Source organism: Chiloscyllium plagiosum, unplaced genomic scaffold (genome assembly GCF_037043375.1).
Source record: "Chiloscyllium plagiosum isolate Xiang-an unplaced genomic scaffold, Cpla_swu_hap1 HiC_scaffold_31, whole genome shotgun sequence".
In the NCBI taxonomy this organism is placed as follows: Eukaryota; Metazoa; Chordata; class Chondrichthyes; order Orectolobiformes; family Hemiscylliidae; genus Chiloscyllium; species Chiloscyllium plagiosum.
Genome location: NW_028270169.1, coordinates 54,118,675 through 54,138,428, shown reverse-complemented (window position 1 = coordinate 54,138,428; position 19,754 = coordinate 54,118,675). Strand labels below are relative to the sequence as shown.

General features: G+C 43.0%; 1 protein-coding gene across 1 annotated transcript in view; it reads left to right on the top strand.

Annotated features, from left to right (window-relative positions):
- The first annotated feature begins 5,741 nt into the window (after positions 1–5,741).
- The window catches only part of LOC122564162 (sphingosine-1-phosphate transporter SPNS2-like), a 97,678-nt gene continuing 83,665 nt past the window's right edge, over positions 5,742–19,754 (top strand). The window contains exon 1 of the mRNA XM_043718809.2: positions 5,742–6,071. Within this exon, the coding sequence (XP_043574744.1) occupies positions 5,852–6,071 (220 nt within the window). The 5' untranslated portion in view covers positions 5,742–5,851. The remainder of the gene's footprint in view (positions 6,072–19,754) is intronic.

Below are 19,754 nucleotides of genomic sequence, written 5' to 3'. Positions count from 1 at the left end.
GGTTTGATTCCAGCCTCGGGCGATTGTCTTTGTGGAGTTCGCACATTCTCCCCGTGTCTGCTTGGGTGCTCCAGTTTCCTGCCACAGTACAAAGGTTAGGTGGATTGGCTGGTATAATTGCCTATAGTGTCCAGGGATGTGCAGATTAGGTGGGTTAGCCATGGGAAATGCAGGGGGATAGGATTGGGGGTGGGTCTGAGTGGGATGCTTTTCAGAGGGTTGGTGTGGACTCAAAGGGCCAAATGGCCTGCTTCCACACCATACGGATTCTATGGTAAGAGCCAGTATGTGTAAAAATGACCAGGAAGCTGTCAGATTGTTGCCACAAGAACCCAGTTGGAGAGATACCAGACCATCATTACCCAGTTTGGCTGGGGGTGTCTTCAATGCCACAACCAGCCACTCCCTGTACGAGGGGCTAGCAGGATCATGTTTCTGTGCCCAATCTCTACCATCTCACAGTACACAGCAATGGGACAATAAACATCAAGCAGCACCCACGTACCAAGAAAGAACAGTAATAATGTTATAAATCCACTGCCTATTCCCTGTGTGAGCATTTCCTTTGTGGTCCTGGATTAACCTGGAACTCCCTATGGGAGGTAATCTCCTGCAGTCCTGCTGGCTCTGTCTAAAACCTGATATTCAAACACTCGGAAAAGTTTACTTCAAAAAGGGAAATTATGGGTGGAAGAAGTTGAACTGCAGTCCTGTCAGATTATAATTAAGCTTGCAAAGTCATTCCCTTTCAAACAGCTAAAGTCTGCACCCGTGCCAACAGCTTTTTTTGATGCCTCTCTGATTTACGTTGTCAAACATTTCGTGTTTATCTTTAACTAATGTCTAGGTTGAAATTATATAGCTTTCACATCATACTTTAAAACAGTCTCTCTCTGCAGCTAAACATTGGGTATCGAGGGAAAAAATAGTTCTGTGGCTGGTAGGAAGCAGAAGGAGTGCTATACTATGGAATGGGCAGGGCAGTGGAGCCCAACTTTAACTGGTGAGCTAGCCTAGGCAGTGCAGCATTTTCCAAATCATAGAATCCCTACAGTGTGGGAGCAGGCCATTCATCCTATCGAGTCCACACTGATCCTCTGAGGAGCATCTCACCCAGACCATTCCCTGTAACCCTGCATTTCCCATCCACCTAGCCTACACTTCTCTGGACACTATTGGGCAATTTAGCATGGCCAGTTCACATAAGCTGCACATCTTTGGACGTGACCGTGGTGAGACAGCTGGCACCTCCCTGACCCAGAAACAAAAGACTGCAGATGCTGGAGAACTGAAGTTGGAGCAGCAAGTTCTGGAAACGCTCAACAATTCTGGAAGCATCTACGGAGAGAAAAACAGAGTTGGCGTTTTGAGTTTAGCATGATTCAACTCTTTGGGCAACCATGGAGCTGTAGGAACCCAAGATCTCTCTCCTCCTGCTTTAATATGGCATTAATAATGCTGGTGAATGGAGCACTTCATTACACATTTAACACCCACAACAAAGGATCAATTTATATTCACATTGCTGCTGATTGTGTACAGCTATATTTCTAACCCTACTGTGAACCCTATAAGAATGATGTGCTTATTTTCACGAGAATGGTTGTAGCTGTGTAACTTCTATCAATAACAGCATTGACACAACTCTCCAGCTCCCCCATTTTAGACATCAGGAAACTGCAGCTGGCTGCTCCCAAACACCTTACAGCCAAGCCTTCAAACCCTGAGCCAAATTGAGATACTGTAGGCATTTTCTCATTATTCCACAAGGAGGAATTTCACAGACACACTTTGAAATCCATTTTAAAACCACTAAAAATGTTGATAAATTAGTTAATCTCAGGTTGATCAGTTACAGTTTTGAGCTGAAATATGAATGTTGCAGCACAATGACAGTGCCCCTCACTCTAGGCTTAGGTTCAAAAAGTCTCACCTGCTCCAGTGGTGTGTACTAACAACTCTGAACAGGTTGATTAGAAATATCTCTGAGGCTGGATTGAATCACTGGAGCAAGGCTTGGAGGTTAAAATTCACATAATTTGACCTAATTTTACATCATTTTGATATTGTTGTGTGCACTCAGTAAGCTGGTTGTTCTGCAATAGGCTGAGGAGAAAGATTTTAAAAAGACATGAGGGCAAATTCTTTACACAGAGGGTGGTTTGCATGTGCAATGTACTTCCTGAGGATGTGGTGGATTAAACAATTACAGTGTTTAAAAGACATTTGATTCAGGATATGCATGGGACAGGTTTGGAGGAATGTGGGCCAGGAGCAGGCAGGTGGGATTAGTTTAGTTTGGCATTATGTTCAGTATGGACTGGTTGAATCAAAGGGTCTGTTCCCATGCTGTATGAGTTGCAAAACGGAGAAATGTTCTGCAACAGCACCACCAGTGGCAGGAGAGTGCAATTACAGTGTGACATGTTTACATAGGCTGTTTGCATTGTAAATGTGAACACAGACATTTATCAGGGAAAAATCTTGAGACAAGAACTGAAGTAAAGAGAGCAAAGTTTTGTAATCAGGAAGTGCGCACTGATTTTTGGAAGATATGACTTAATACACTGCTGCCATTTCATCTCTGAACCTTGGATTTAAATCCAGATGAGGCAGGTTGGATTGAAATCTGTCATCTGCCAGAAGACCAAAATAAAAGAAGATGAAACAATTCAAACTAATAATTTATTGTAATAAATTAAGAATGGAAATGAAAGTGGAAACTTGAGTCACATATAGCTTCCTTCAGACTGTGATGTCAGGATCTAGTGCCTGATAGCATATAGCTGCCAATGGTTTGAGATCAATCTCACCCTAAATAAAGACAGAGCTAGCTAATGGAGGAAATTAAAATGACATTTTAGTATTGTACTGTAGTAAGGAGACATCCCTGAATAAGGTTGTACTGACCTGGGAGAACTTTAATGTTGGTACAGGGTATAACCCCTATAATTAAACAAATCTTCTGTAGCTGGATTATTTATTAAGTTCCATTAAAGATTAAAGAAAGCAGAATTAGTGGGAGGAAATACACTTTAAAAAAAAATAAACCATTTGTGCAGATAATTCTGTGTATAAATAATATAACTGTATTTTCATCAGTGCTCATTAAGAGGGTATGAATTCTCATCAACAGTAATTAATAAAGTACATGTTTACATCCACTAAATGCTTGTGTTGTTTCTCTCACAAAAAGCCCATGACATTTCAAAGTCTTTTTTTTAAATTCACACACTAGATGCAGGAATTGCTGGCTGGGCAGCTTTTCTTTGCCTCAAGACCACCTTCTTAGAAACATAGAAAATAGAAGGGGGAGTAGGCCATTCAGCCCTTCAAACCTGCACTGACATGCAATATGAAAGTAGCTGATCATCCAGCTGAGTATTCTGGCCCCACTTTCTCCCTATACCATAGAATCATTAAACCCCTACAGTGTGGAAGTAGACCATTTGGCCCATTGAGTCCATGCATACTCTCTGAAGAGAAGCCCAGCTCCCCCCCCCCCCAATCATGCTGCACTTCCCATGGCCAATCCATCTAACCTGCACATCTTTGTGACTGTGAGACAAAACTGTAGCACCCAAAGGAAACCCACACAGACATGGAGAGAATGTGCAAACTCCACACAGACAGTCGTTCAAGGATGGAATCGAACGCAGGCCCCTGGCACTGTGAGGCAGCAGTACTAACCACAGTGCCATTCTTTTGATCCCATTAGTCCTAAGAATTATATCTATCTCCTTCTTGAAAATATTGCAGCTGATGGTGTTCCCCCCCAAACCAATGAAGCATTTTATGAAGTGTAGCCATTGTTGTAAAGTCAGAAATGTAGCAACTCAATTTGTGAACAGTAAGCTCCTACAGTTGATAACCAACCAGATGATTTGTTTTCATGATGGAGTCATAGAGTCATACAGCACAGAAACAGATCCTTCGGTCCAACCAGTCCATGCCGAACATAATCCCAAACTGAACTAGTCCCACCTGCCTGCTCCTGCCATGTCCCTCTAACCTTCATGTACTTACCTAAGCTTCTTTTAAACATTGTAACTGTGCCTGTTTCTTCATTCTCTGTGTAAAAAAAATTGCCCCCATATCTTTTCTTTTAGATCTCTCTCTACTCAACTTAAAGAGATGCCCCTTAGTCTTAAAATCCTCCAATCTAGTGATAAGACACCTCCTATTAATCCTATCCATACCCCTCATGATTTTATAAACCTCCATGAAGTCACCTCTCAACCTCCTATGCTCCAGTGAAAAAGTCCCATTCTCTCCAGCCTTTCTCTATAACTCAAACCTTCCACACCTGGCAACATCCTGGTAAATCTCTTCTGAACCCTCTCCAATATCCCTGCAAAAAGAGGGCAACCAGAATTGGGCGCAGTATGTTGTTCAAATATTAGCCAGAGACGAATCCCACTCAAATAATACAATGGACTCTTTCCCCTTGATTGTAGAGAGGTTTAATGCATATAAAAGACAGCATTTCTGACAGTGCAGCACTCCCTGTAGAACTCTGGAGTGGGACTTGCACCCACAGCTTTTTGACTCAAAGAGGACCATTCTTTAACTGAGGAAATGTCACCTTTTGGGAGTTGCAGAACAAAGCATCTTTGACAATTATCATCATATGAATTTTCCTTTGCATAATTCTGAACAATTTCTGGATAAGACACACACACTTTGACTTCAGCTCCTGCGTCAGAAACTAGTGAGAAACTGAGAAATGAATTCTAAGAAATAGCAACAGAAAAGTGTACATAGTGCAGTGGTAGAGTCATACGGCACAGAAACAGACCCTTCGATCCAACTTGTCCATCCCATTTAAGTTTCCCAAAATAAACTAATCCTACTTGCCTTTGACCCATAGCCCTCGAAACCTTTCCTATTCATGAACCTGTCCAAATGTCTTTTTAATGTTGCAATTGTACCTGCATCTGCCACTTCCTCTGGCAGCTCATTCCACACAGGAACCACCCCCTGGGTAGAAAAGTGCAGTGTTCTCTTTAATAAATAGAACTGTACATTCCTCACAACCTGCGTTTGAATGCGAGCGAGTTTTAAACCGGAAAGTTGCAACTGGTCAAATTCACTGGATTCTTTACAAATTTTAAAATGAAATATTGAAGGAAGCCTCATCGTGAAGGCTTTGTCAAATAGTTCTGACGCAGTGTGTATACGACAGATTTAAATTCGCAAGTTAGCTGAGCGAGGGGGTAATTTTGATCCTTGTAATGTCACAGTGGTTTGAGGTAGGGCGTTGTAGCTGGACCCTCTCCAATCACCCCGAATCCATTCCGAGGAAGGGACATAGCAGACTCGAAACACGAACTCTTGTTGTTTTTCTCTCTCTCTCTCTCTCCCCACAGCCTCGGCCAGGTTGGCTGAGTTTTTCCAGCATTCTGTGTGTGTTTGTTTGGTTTGAGAATCTCCAGCACCCGCAATGTTTTTCTGTCGGAGCCGGATTTCAGGCAGCGAGAGAGAAGGAGCAGAGGACAAGAGCATTTGGAAATAATAGCACAGTCAGTGCAAAGATGCTCCTTTCTGGGGATTCGGGAAGGCTGGTGGGCTTTATACAGAGGGAGGGTGCTGATGTGAGTGTATTCTGCGTTGGGGATGTTGGTTGGGACGGCGACATGCTGTTTGTTGTTTGAGAGGAGGGGCTAGTGTAGGTTTATCTCCGCCCTTGGTCTCTCTCTCTCTCTCAGTGGTGTGTGTGTGTGTGTGTGTCTATGGTCCTGCAGGGCTCCGCGTCAATTACACTGAAACTGACATCCCCCCCCCGCGTCAGTTACCCTGAAACCGACATCCCCGGGCAGCGACCAAAGCCTCTCCCCTCTCCTTCGGGACTATGTGTGTGGAGAAAGAAACATCAGACTGCCCTCTCTCCGGCTCCTCGGACGAGATCCGGAGCCTGAACGGTGCTCCCTCCGCCGTCAGCTCCGCCGCAGATACGCCGTTCAGTCCGGCGGAGAAATTCCGGGCTCTGTACCGCCTGCGCCCGCACATCGCCGCCGGGGTGCTCAGTTTCGGCTACGTGGTGAATTATATGGACCGGTTCACAGTGGCAGGTAAGAGGGGGGAGATGCTCTGGGACTTCCCAGGTAACTTCTGCCTGTCCCTAAAACAAGATCACCTTCCTGAGAGATCACCTGGGGGTGGGGGGGGGGGGGGGGCAAACGGATGCTGCCTGACCTGCTGTGCTTTTCCAGCACCACTCTAACCTAGACTCTGGTTTCCAGCATCTGCAGTCATTGTTTTTACCTAAACAGGAGATTTAGCCCTTTCTGCGCTCCCCCTGTCTGTTCAGCTTTCCTCGGGATCTTTATGTAGCTCCCCTTCTCTCAGATTTTGTGTTGTCCTCCGCCCCCCCAGCTGGCAGTAATGTACCCCTCTGAGACCAGGAGGGCAGTGCCAGTCTGTGGTGCTCTCGGCCGACTCATTCCCGTGCCACAGTTACCCGGACAGGTGAGAGAGACAGCCCCTAGGCTGTGGGTCAGACACTGTTGGAAAGGGTCCCAGAGTCTCCACCTCCCACCTCCCACCTCCCACCGATGTACCTTACAGTCCGACATCAAGTCTTGAGGCTGTTCAACAACAGCCACCACCACCAGCACTTCGGAAGGATCTGACAGCGAGCACCTGCTTCCAGGGTCCAGTGAACGCCAAACCCCGGAAAATGGAGCAGACTTTATGTCCAGCAGCCGAGCTGCAGCCGCTTCTCAGAGAGTGAATGTTATACCCTGACCACCGCATACTTTGCCTCCTCACCTTTGATTCCCAATTCTTAGAGTTCAGTGTTTTCTTCATCACAAATAGCTCTAAGGAGCTTACAGGTGATCAATAAAGTCAATGGATCTTGTTCTACTATAGTTATGTTCTAGCGTGGTTGTGCTATGTTTTAGTGTAATGATATACCGTAGTAACGTTATAGTAATATTATAGTGTGTAATTGTATAGTTATCTTATAATGTCGTTATGTTATTGTGTAATGTTACAGGGCACTTGTGTTATACAGTGCCTACGTTGTAGTGTAGCCATGTTCTCGTGTAGGTATGTTCTAGTGTAATGTTACACTGTAGTTACATTATTGTTATGCTATAGTGTAATGTTCTAATATAGTCATGTTATCATGTCATAGTGCACTTACTATCTATGTTACAATGTACCAATGTTATAGTGTAGTTATAGAGAGGTTCGGTCTCTGCCTGAGCATTTATATTTAAAAGAATGCAACATAGAGGTGAGGTCTCACCCTGCCCTTTTGTCATATAGGAGACTTGGCTATTTTGGGCTAGTATGGACAATTCTAATTAGACTCTCTTCTTAATATCATTCTAATTAATAATAATCACCAAAATGTGCACACATTATTTATAATATTACTGTAGGTAGTCAAAATACACAGGCAAGTAATTCAAGGACAGTACCTTCACTAGCTGTAAACTAGTATTGCTAAGTGTAAAGATTATGTCTAGTGTGAATTCCCTAGCAGTTATTTAACCTGGGCTACTGTCTACCAATGGGAGGTCTTCTGGTACAGTGGATAATTTTCCTGTCCCTTGATCCAGAAGCTCATCCCAGGAGCCAATGGCCAAGGAAGATGTATGCACAACAAAGGCAAACAGGGTGGGTATCAACTAAAATCAAAGTTCTGAACGTTTGAAATAAAAAGAGTGCTGGAGGAATTCAGCAAGTCTGGCAGCATTTGTGGAGAGAAAGCAGAGTTAATAATTCGAATCTAGTGCCTCTCTTCTTTGGAGTAGGTTAATTATCAATGTGTAAATTTGTCCTACCCAATCTTAATAAGTTAATGATCCAGCCCTGAATGTAAAATCTACCCATCTACAGGAGCCATATAACTGTCTCAAACACTATCCTGTTCAGAATTTGTTGCTAAAATATAGTACATTAATGGGTACGCTATTACTAATGTGTAAGTCATCCAGCAACTTGTGACGAGGAAGAGATACATTGGGAATGATAAACTCAGTGCAAGTTGTCAAGAAGCGTGTGTTAGCCTCGTCAACACCACCAATTGTTTTCACCTGCTGTGTTCAGTGTATATAGTTGTTTCAATGTGAAGCCACCGCAGGGAGTTAAAGCTGAGGTTTCCAACTTAGGCAGGTTTTTAATAAGGATTTTTATTTTTCTGTAATCTCACGCACCCTCTCCACCTCAGAAAGAAAACGAGTGAAGCTGAAGAATAATTTCTGTAGGTAGAAAAATGTTTCTAAAGGAATTTAAAAGTTGAATTTTAAATCATGCTTTCCTTTCCTATCATTTCTCATTGTCTAACCTCCTCTTTCTTCCTCTGTTTCTCTTTCTGTCCCTGATTTCATTCCAGTTGAGAATAATTCCTTCTGTGATACCTCTCTTTCCCGCTTCAGCTTTCGATCTCCCTTTGGTGGAGAAGATGAACTCGTGATCCCCATTGTTCAGTAAAGTTCAAGATTCCCAGTTGCCCTCAATGTGTCAGTCAGAATTAGAGTTAGGTTTCATTTTCACGTGTACACAAGTACACGATTACAGGAGCATGGTGTAAAGTGTGCAAAGTCACCATTCTGCAGTGAGTTAGTTCACACTCGCACAATTTGCAGGACAATTTGAGCTGAAGGTTGAGGCATAAAGGATAGATAAAAAGGTGCATCATGTAATGATCCACTGCAAGAAAATCTATAGCTTATCTTTTCTTGTGTTATGCTTTTTATGATGAGGCCACTTTTAACACTGGCATGGACCAGTCACAGACTAGTAGGTATTTGATGGGGTCTGTATGTTGAGTAGATTCAGTGCTCGCACTGTATTTGCTGTGACCAATTTGTCAAAACTCCCTCCCTAATAACACTGCGGGTATCTCTGCAGTCCAGAAACCATAATGGTGCAAGAAAGCAGCTCAAAGATAATTAGGATTGGACAACATAGGCTTACCCTTCCTAGCAAAGCTAACATTCCATGAACAATTTAAAATAAAATCCATTTGAATAATTTTAAGGAAGTTTTTTTACTTCTGTCAAATAGTATAAATGACCCAGAGCAAGCACTTTGAATTGCATTGTGAATATAAACTGGCATGAAAATGAGGGCATGTAAATGGGCTAAGGTGCAAGATATCTGAAGCATTGTTCAATGGTTAAATCACAGGCAAAATGGATCACAAAATCTCTTGTTTAAATTGGCTGAACTGGTTACCCAGAGAAAAGAAGTATCACCAGGATCTTTGAAACAATGGTGCAGTGAGGTGTGAGTCTGTCAGGAAGATGAAATGACTTGTTTAGGGAGGGGGTCTGCTGAGAGAAGAATGTGATCCATTGACTTAAAAAAAATCCATTGAATTTTAAAGAATTAATTAAATGATTTGAAGAAGATGATGTTCATAAACAAAATTGTATGTACGTCCCAAAGTGAAACTACCTGAAAGAACTGTCCTCATTTCTGTTGCCAAGAATTGCAATTAGTTTCTCAGGAGACACGCGACTGAATCATATTTATTGTACAGTACTCACTCTTGGTGCCACACAATTGTATATTTTACAAGTGGGGACATGGTATTTCTGTGTGTTGCAGGGAGAAGGGGTAATTAATTTTATATTTCGTAGATTTCGTGTATGTAGAAATAGGTGAAAATGTCCATTTCACAGGTGAGGGCAATTGTATATTTTAAGGGGGGGGGTTAATTGTATATTTTAAAGCCAGGGAGGGGATAACTCTATACTTAAAATATACATAGGGATTTAATTGTATATTTTAATGATGGGGGAGTCATATATTTCACAGCTGGGGAGGGGTTAATTGCATATTTAAAATATACCACGGGGTGTAATTGTTCACTTTAAAGGTGGGAGTAATTGTCTATTTTAAAGGTGGTGAGGGGTCATTGTCTATTTTAAAGATGAGGCTGATCATTACATTATGTGGGTGCAGAGGGGGTAATTATGTTTATCCTCCCACACGCCACCCTCCCCCCACCCCATCGCCACCTCCAGTGTTTGTTCAGCTCAGTCAGTCTAATCTGAAGAAAACTAATGCAGGTGAAATACTTTCTCTCCTCAGCAGTGGATCAATTGTAAAGGACAGGCAGAGTGAGCACTCAATTATTCAAGTCTGAAAGCAGACCAGCTGGACGCAGAACACGGTGATCATTCTTTGTCCTTTTAAGCTAAGGGGTAGTGGGAGCCATTGCTGGGTTTACCTGTGAAGTACATCACTGCAGGCTAGTGCGTGTCAGCGTTTGTGTGAGACTTTGTGTGTGAGGTTGAGTGCGTTACCGACTGATGCAGGATAAACAATTACAAATGAGAGAGGCGAAGGTTGTGTCTGCTTTTGTGGTGATTCTGTAGCTGCAATAGATTCAGTGACCGGGGCGGGAGGGAGACTTTAGAACATCTTTCCCTTTCATTTGATGGAAAGCTGTTTGAGGTGATCTTGAGTCAGCAGCTGCATCATTTAGCTAAATACTCAGCCCAGAGCTGCACATCAGCAAGGGGCCCTGACCAATGTCTGATTTGTGCTGACATTGTCTGGAGTGGCAACAGAGCAAGGACGAATGGGGTTAGCACCTAGTCCAGAGAAGGGAAAGATCAGCATAGCTTCGATATAATCTTTAGCTGGGCAGAAGAAAAGAGCTGTCAGACTTCCTCCACACACCAAAAATGATCTTGAATTGGGTTTTAAAGCGAAAGGTTAAAATTGGAAGAAAAGAATTGAAAAACGTTCTAATCAAAGTGAACATGATCATGTTCCTCTGATCTGTTCAATGTTGCTTCGTAATGGTCCAAAACTGATAACTGATCGATAACCACATTAGGGAAATAAAGCATAAATTAACGTGTCAGCATTTCATTGTCAAATGACCACAGTTTGCAACAATGCATGACGTTCATATTGTTCATCTTTGGCCTCTGCCTTCTGGGAGATGCCAGGCATGTAAGCTGGACCGTGGCGTCAGTAAACAACTGGAGAATGAGTAATTTCAGAAGCAGTTCCTGATTCCTGCAGCACAGTAATCATTTGGGCTTTGCACTGAATTGTTTCATGGAAGTCTAAGGAAATGGGCTGTTGTTGAGAGAAAATGGAATTCCTGCTCAAGACGAACCTGCCACTGTTGGAAAAGAAAGGGAAGGGAACAGACTGTTTGTTTGTGTTGATATGACTCAGCAGGGAGCACTCTTGTCTCCAGTTCAGAACGTTATGTGTTCAAGTCCCCCTCCACAACTAAGGGAGTATAGGAGTCAGGGCATCATGTGGAGTTTGTACAGGACATTGATGAGGCCTCTTTTGGAGTATTGTGTCCACTTCAGGTCCCCCTAACATAGGAAGGTACTGGAGAAGGTTTAGAAAAGAATTACAAGGATGTTGCCAGGAATGGAGGGCTCGAATTGTAGGGAGAGACTGGATAGACTGGGACTTTTTTACTGGTGCATAGGAGGTTGAGGTGTGAACTTATGGAGGCTTATAAAATCATGAGGGGTATAGATAAGGTGTCTTTTCCCTAGGATGAGGGATTACAAGACTAGGGGCATACTTATAAGGTGAGAGGAGAAAGATTTAAAAAGACATGGGGGCAACGCAGAGAGTGGTTCATGTGTGGAATGAGTTTCCAGAGGAAGTGATGGATGCTGGGAGAGTTACAATGTTTCAATGACGTAATAATAAGAAATGTTGAAGCAATATGGGCCAAGTGCAGGTAGCTGGGACCAGTTTATTTTGGGATTATTGCTGGCATGGACAGGTTGAACCAAAGGGCTTCTTTCTGTGCTGTATGACTCTGAGTGTTACATTGTCAAAGTTCTATCTTTCAGATGAGATGTTAAACAGAGGCTCTGTCATGATGTACAAATCTCAAAAAAGAGCAGAGAGGTATCTCTGGTATCCTAACCAATATTTACCCCTGAATCAACAGCATTGAGACAGATTAATGTTGTTGTTTGTGGGATCTTGCTGTGTGAAAACTTGCTGTCACATTCCTATATTGGAACAATAACTACACTTCAATACTCCTTTGTTAAATCTGCCTTTTACCTCTTTCATGTCACATTATGCATGATGCTCCAGTCAAGTGCTCTTGTAGACATATAACCTGTCTCTAGCTGCAATTGTTCAATCAGACATGGTAGAAACAGTGGGATAACATTAGCACAATTGAAGACAGCCCAGTCTACATTCATTGCCCTCTTTGCAAAGCCATAGCTTAGATTATCCCAACAGCACATCAAGACAATTAACAATTAGCAGCTGTGTAATCAGTCACAGGGTTAAGATCTTAAGAAACAGGAACATGGGATATCTGGTCGGCATGGATGGGTTGGACCGAAGGGTCTGTTTCCATGCTGTACATCTCTATGACTCTATGAGTAGGTCATGCAGCCCCTCAAGTCTGCTCCACCATTCAATCGCTGATCTGGTATTCACTTTCCTGCCCATTCCCCATAACCTTTGATTTCCCTCCTGATCAAGAATTGGTCAATCTCAGCCTTTGTCTGAGGGTAGCATGGGGGTTCAGTAATTACCACTAATGCCTCATGGCACCAGGGACCTGGGTTCGATTCCAACATTGGGCAACTGTGATGTTTGCACATTCTTCCTATGTCCGCGTGGGTTTCCTCCAGGTGCTCCATTTTCCTCCCGCAGTCCAAGGACGTGCAGGTTAGATGGATTGGCCATGGGAAATGCAGGGTTAAAGGGATTGGGTGGGAAGCTCTCGGAGATGTGGTGTGGACTCAGGGGGCTGACTGGCCTGTTTCCACACTGTAGGGATTCTATGATTTTGTCAGACCATGCATGAGGTATGCAAGAAAGATCTCCTGATATAAGTACATCTTTCAGGTCTGGGAACATTTTATTTCCATTGTTGGCTTCAATCAAACTTTTCTGCATCAACCAACTGAGATACTTAAGTGATCTGTTTGTAGATGGTTACTTCGTGTATCAGCAGGTGGTTACTTAATCTAACTAGCTCCATACCCTGTCTCAGTATGTGGATGATCCTGAAACATAAAAATCAAACTAAAATATCGCTAACTCCAGACTACAAACAGAAAATGTTGCAGAAACTCTGTGGGTCTGACAGCACTAGTGGAAAGAGAAACAGAGTTAATATTTAACATTGAATTTGACCTCTTCATAACTGTTCATGCTGCAGTCTACTGTCTGGTTAGTACACACTGCTACCACAGTACATGGAGAGAGCACCACTGTATCAGGTTCCATGTTTGTTCTCGCAGAAAGAAATGCCCAGTTCAAAATCCCTGGCCATCAGTTAATAGTAAGAAGGAGCAGCCTCATTGGGAGAGGCCAGGATAGGACTCTAAACCTGTACATGAATGGGGTGTTTAGTCCAGCTTGCTGGAAACTGTAACATTTAGCTTCCTGAGCTATGTAGTGTCTGTACCGATGCTGGAGAATGTTGTACAATCCCAGCTTGATACTATATTCCAAACAAATCCCAGGAAACCTTATCTCCTTTGGAGGACACAAATTAGAATATTTTCCTCATGCATTAATAATGATCTGTTCATCAAAGTGACTCGAAGAGGCAATACCATGTTCAGTGTGATTCCCTGTCAAACTCAATTTAACAAATCCCTTGCTTCCAAGCATTCTCAGGGTGCAGGCATAGCTGCCAACTCTGGCATTTTCGGCCCCGTCTCTAGATTCTCCCAAGAGTCCTCCTGTTTGACCCATGAACAGATACAACTGTGTGGCCTACCAGGCAATTTCAGTGGGCAATGAACAGTCAGATGTACGGTGTGGGACTGGAGTCATTTATAGATCCAGCCTGGGGGAAGGAAGGAAGGCAGGTTTCTCTTTCAGAAGGATGAGAGGGAACCTGATGGATTTTTCACCACAGACTTTGTGCTTGCTCTTCGAGATATGGTCTATTTTGTTCAAATCGAATTCTTAAGCTGAAAGGGTGGGATTTGATTGTATGTTTTTTCTGATTTGTAATCCAGTGTTGCAATACCTACATGACTACGCCTCTTAACAATGTCTGATTGCAGCCCGAGATAGAATAAAATCAATTAAACTTTCTTCTTTTCAGTGCAACATGCTTTCAAGCAATCATCCCCAATACTAAAGCAAGATTATTACTGTGTCAAAATTGCATTTTCTCCCACTATTTGAAATGACAAAAATGAAATAACTAAATTATTGTCAAATACACCTTCATCAATTCCGTCTTAAGGATTCCTTGTGCAGTGTTGTATTAGCACCAGCAAAATCCAAACAGGCTATCAGTAGCTTGGACTACACTCTGTCACTCAGTTCTTTGGATGGTTTCAACATTTCAATATTTCTATCCCAGTCCACCAGATAGAAAAGTGTGAAAGGTGTGAGTTTGCCATGACTGGGATATTTCTATCCCAGTCATGGCAAACTCACACCTTTCACAATTGCCCCACCTAACTGACCACTTTAAAAAAAAGTTCACTCATGAAGCAGCCCAGAAGACTCTCTTCAACCAAGTGTTGATAATTTTTTTCAGTGGCATCTAATTGATGAGCTGTAAAAATAGCTAGAATGTGTAAACACACAGGGTGCAAAGATCTTTCGTTTTACAGTGTGTTACTGTCAGGTTGTTTCATGTATTTTGGGGGGTTGAATTTTTAGACTCTGCAAGGTGAGGAATTAAACACTTCTATTTTTGGTCACCTGTTGCAGGGATTTACTGATTTACAGGGACAATGAGAGTAAAGATTTAGAGATGAAATAAAGCTCTGGATTATTCACTCTCAGCAATGTTCCTCTACATTGTAACTCAGTATAGCACCTCCTACTGCCACAGCGTGAGTTTCTCAAAACTTCCTTGTATTGAGCCTTCTGTACTTCACATCATACCTGCTCTGTCTTCAAGAGATCACGACTTTTCTTGCTGTGCTGAGCACTCTATTGCTAGGAGATAATGTTTTGGAACTTGAATGGAAACCAATGTTGGGGGGGTGAGGGGGGAAGGTGGAAGATAGAAACAGGCTTTGATCATTCAGGATCCACTCTGTGGGACATGGGATGGCAGAGTATTGTGATAATGGACATATCAACTGACCAATGCACTGAGGTGAGGCAGTTGAGAGTGGAAGGCCATGTGGTGAAACCTCCAAGACAATGTCAAAACCAGAGTTGGCGACGTTGTATGATACATCTTACTGACACTCCTGAATATTCAATGATTAGAAATGAATGTAACCGAAGACATTTGAAAACAGGGACATTTCTAACTGGAACAGCATTTATTGCCCATCCCTAGTTGCCCCTTGAGAAGGTGGTGGTGAGCTGCCTTCTTGAACCAGTGCAGTCCATGTCCCGTAGGTTGACCCATATTGCCATTAAGGAAGGAATTCTGACCCAATGATACTGGAAAACATAAATACTTTTCTGAGGCAGGATGGTGAGTGGCTTAGAGGGGAACTTGCAGGTGGTACCTGCAAGTTCTTGACCTCCTTGTTATATGCAGTCTATCCAATCTCAGACACAACTGAGTGGCTTGTTAGATAATTTCCAATTCAACCACATTGCTGTGGGTCTGGAGTCACATGTAAGCCAGACCAGGTAAGGATGGCTAATTTCCTTCCCTAAAGGGCATTAGTGAACCAGGGTGTGTTTTTCCAACAATGGTTCAGGTTATGCGAGCTTTTCTATTTGTATTGAACTGAAATTCCATCATCTGCCACAGTAGGATTTGAACCCATCATCCCTGAGGTTCAGGATTACTAATCCAGTGACATGTTAGTGCACTACCACCTCTTTCTATGACAGTAGGTGTAAATGGATGGGTTATCCACATTAGTATGAAAGCTCGCAACCCTTTTTTTATTACATACATTACCAGACATTAAGAAGGTGTGTTAATATCATTCTGTGTGATTCCCTCAGGAATTAATTTATCTGCCAATATATTAAGTAAATGTTTCCGTGTTATCCAACATGCAGCACACACGGATGTTGCCAATGGGCACATGCAGCTGCAGAATCCTGCCTACTCCCCTCCCCTTAGTCAAGGATGTTTCCCGTCACTGACATCCCCCAATGGTTCCTTTGGAGTTTCCCTCTCCCAGCTCTGCTTGCTGCTGACTGCTGATTAAGACAAAAGGAGGTGACCAGCCCTTTCTTACTGCTCCTCCTGGTTGCTGGGCAGGGTTTGTTTGAGCCCCAGTCTGTGTCTGCAGCATTTGTCCAAAGGCCCTGACAAAAAGGTCCACCCCATTCCTTTTATTCAGTTGAGACAAAGCTGAAGGGAAACTTTGAACAAAAGGACCTCGCGTGGCCAAGAGTTTTACAGTAAGCCTCTTAATTGGTAGTTTTACTGGAATCTTGTGATCATAGCTTTCCCGTTATTGGTATTAAGGAATTCCAACCCCTATAATTCCCTGAGAACTATTTACTCGTTGGAACAGAATACCTATTGAGGCCCTTTAGTGCACAGAACTTCAATTGACTGGAAATCTCACTTAAAATGCAAGGTATGATCATGTTAGAACAGCTCTTCACTGTCGGCAGTGAAGATAAAAGATGGTGTAGGGTTCTGCATCTCCTGGGAGTTTGGGATTCTTTCAGGATGCTGTTTATAAGGGAGGGAGCTCTGAAGTTCCTACAAAATGCCAGAACCCATCCAAAAGCACTGGTGAGAGGTGAGGTGATCAATTTGATCAGCTGTTTGTCAAATGTCACAGTCCCATTCCAGCACAGGGACAATCACCATAGGGGTGACGCGATGGCGCAGTAGTTAGCATTGCGATCTCATTGCGGCAGGGACCTGGGTTCGATTCCACCCTCAGACAGACTGTCTGTGTGGAATTTGCACATTCTCCCTGTGTCTGTGTGGGTTTCCTCCCACAGTCCAAAGAAGTGTAGATTAAGTGGATTAGACATGGGAAATACAGGGATGGGTCTAGGTGGGATTCTGTGATTCCTTCTATTACAATGACTACACTGTACAAAGTAAAGTATATGGGGATGTCCTGAGGTTGTGAGACTGCCAGTAAATGCAATTGATTTTTACAGAATCCCCACAGTGAGGTAAGAGGCCATTTGGCCCATCAAGTCTGTACTGATCCAAAGAGCTTTGTACCCTATCCCTGTAACCCTGGTTAACCCACCTAACCCTGCATGTCTTTGGACTGGGGAAAATGTGCAAATTCCACACAGGCAAACATCCTCAGCTGAAATCAAACCCAGGTCCCTGGTGTTGTGAGGCAGCAGTGCTAACCACTGAAGCATCATTGTCACGCATGGTACCCTGGAAATGCAGTAGGAATTGCTCTTTAATTACTCGCACTTTCCTGACCCAGTTTCTGTGGCAACATTTTCTCTTGGGCAAAATCACTGACTCAGCTTGACGTGTTCATTGTGTGGCACATCGAGTTAGCTCCATCCTCTTATTTCTAGGTCTCAAGCGAGTGTCATTCCACTGTGATAAAAGTCTTATCTCACTTCGGGCCATAGAAGAGATGACATTTTAGTCAGTGTTAATATTTGATGTCCTTCACACGCCTCCTCATCAGTCCCTTGAAAGAAAGAGGGCACTTACTACTGACAAGATTAGAGTGGTGCTGGAAAAGCACAGCAGGCCAAGCAGCATCCGAGGAGCAGGAAAATCGCGCTTCAGGCAAAAGCCCTTCAGCCTGTGGAAAGAGTTTATGCATGGAACCCTTTGTTGCTTCCTGGTTCTGGCTGAGCAGAAGGATCTTTCCCCTTAATTAGAAGGATTTACAGAGTGACAATCTGACCATATTTATTTGTTTGGTCACATACAGTTTGACAACATTACAAATGCACTTCCCATTGAGTCCCAGTGTGGGAGTTGAACCCAGAACGTCTGGCTTAGAGGCAGGAGCTACCCGCTGCTTCACATGCCAACTTCCCCAACCCAACCCTTCCCACCTCCATCCAATTCATTAAAACCACAAACATCCGCAAAACCACATGAAAAACCAGACTCAAAGAATGTTTACTCAAGTATTCATCATAAAACAAACCACAGCACAATAAGCTGTGCTACTTATCCATCAGTAAGGAGTCCATGTTTTCTCCATTATTCTGTCTTTTTTTACTGGAGTTAAAGTGTGTGGGAGGTCTGAGCACAGGGTTCGCATATTCATTAATACCACCTTTGCGGTCAGCTTTTAGTCTGCAGAGAGCCATAATCTCAAAATACTCCTGATCTAACATACATCACTCCTGAACTTCACTCCATACTTCATTCCTGAAGAAGGGCTTATGCCCGAAACGTCGATTCCCCTGCTCCTTGGATGCTGCCTGACCTGCTGCACTTTTCCAGCAACGCATTTTTCAGCTCTGATCTCCAACATCTGCAGTCCTCACTTTCTCCTAATATACATCACCAACCTCTTTCCAAGTGCTTTGGGAGTGAAGAGGCTGAGGCTAATAAGGAGCTTGGTTGTGGTTTGAGAAGTGGGGGGTTAGGGAAGATTGACAGAAATTTTAAAAGGCCTATTGGTTTTGGGGTTAGAGAGGAATGATTTTTATACACTCACACGAACTGCATGCTATTGAGAGTAGTGTCTAAAAGGAGAAATTGTACAATTTCTCAGCGCTGAAGTTCCTCAACTTACCCAATCTTTCCAAACAGAAGGAGGTCATTTGGCCCCTCTTATCAGAACTATCTGTTTAGTTCCTGTCCTGTGCTCTTTCCTTGTAACCTCCAGAGTGGTTTTCTTTTCACAAATTTATTCAATTTTTTTTGGAGAGGTAGCATTATGTCTGTTGTAACTCTTTGTGTTAAAAAAAATAAGTTCCCTTCACCTCTTGCCAATTATTTTAAAGCTGTGTCCTCTATTTTAAACATTAGGAAAGCCGCTCTCTGAGAGAGAGGTAAATGTTTTCTCTGAGTGTGCCTGTCTGATTTGATGTATGACACGGAATTGCACATTAAAAGTCAATTATAACAGGAGGGGACATGCTCACAAGACAATCCCACTGTGAGTGACAGTCCCATTGTATTGGGAGGTGCAACATTGCAGTGTCAACTTGATCAGATAGTCTCAATAAACACACTCAAATTTCCCTTTCGCAAATCAGCAGAAGTGCTGATTTGTCCAGATTTAGAAGCGCAGCTCGAAAGCTCCAAAGATATTTCCTGTCAACAGATTTTTATTTTTATTGGCTCTCCTTTTCAAGCCACACTTCCTTACACAGATTCTTGTGTAAGTGGCACTTTTCAGCTACAGAACTGTGACTATGAGGGAACCTCGTTTGACCACAAAATTACAGTTCCCACTAATTTTCCTCTGGCTGTGGCATTTGTTTCTTTATATGATCCCTTTTAAGATGGATGTGTGGCCATGCACTTGTGCATTTTCTAAAACATTCATGGGATGAGGGCATCTCTGGTTAGGTCAGCATTTATTGCCCAGAGGGCAGTTAAGAGTCAACCACATTGCTGTGGGTCTGGGGTCACATGTAGGCCAGACCAGGTAAAGATGGAGGTTTCCTTGCCTAAAGGGCATTAGTGAACCAGATGGTTTTTTTTTCCCAATAATCAACAATGGTTACCATTGTCCAGGGGCTTTTGCTGGTGCACAATCTGTTTGTTTCTTGTGCAGTACGGTCCCAATTTTGACTTTTTTCACCCATTAGAGGTGGCTGAGCCAGCATTTATTGCCCATCCCTGATTGTCCCTTTAACTGAGTGGCTTGCTGGGCCATTTCGGATGATAGTTGAGTCAACCATGTTACTACGCGTTTGGAGTCACATGGAGGCCAGACCTTGTAAGAATGGTCCATCTCCTTCCCTGAAGG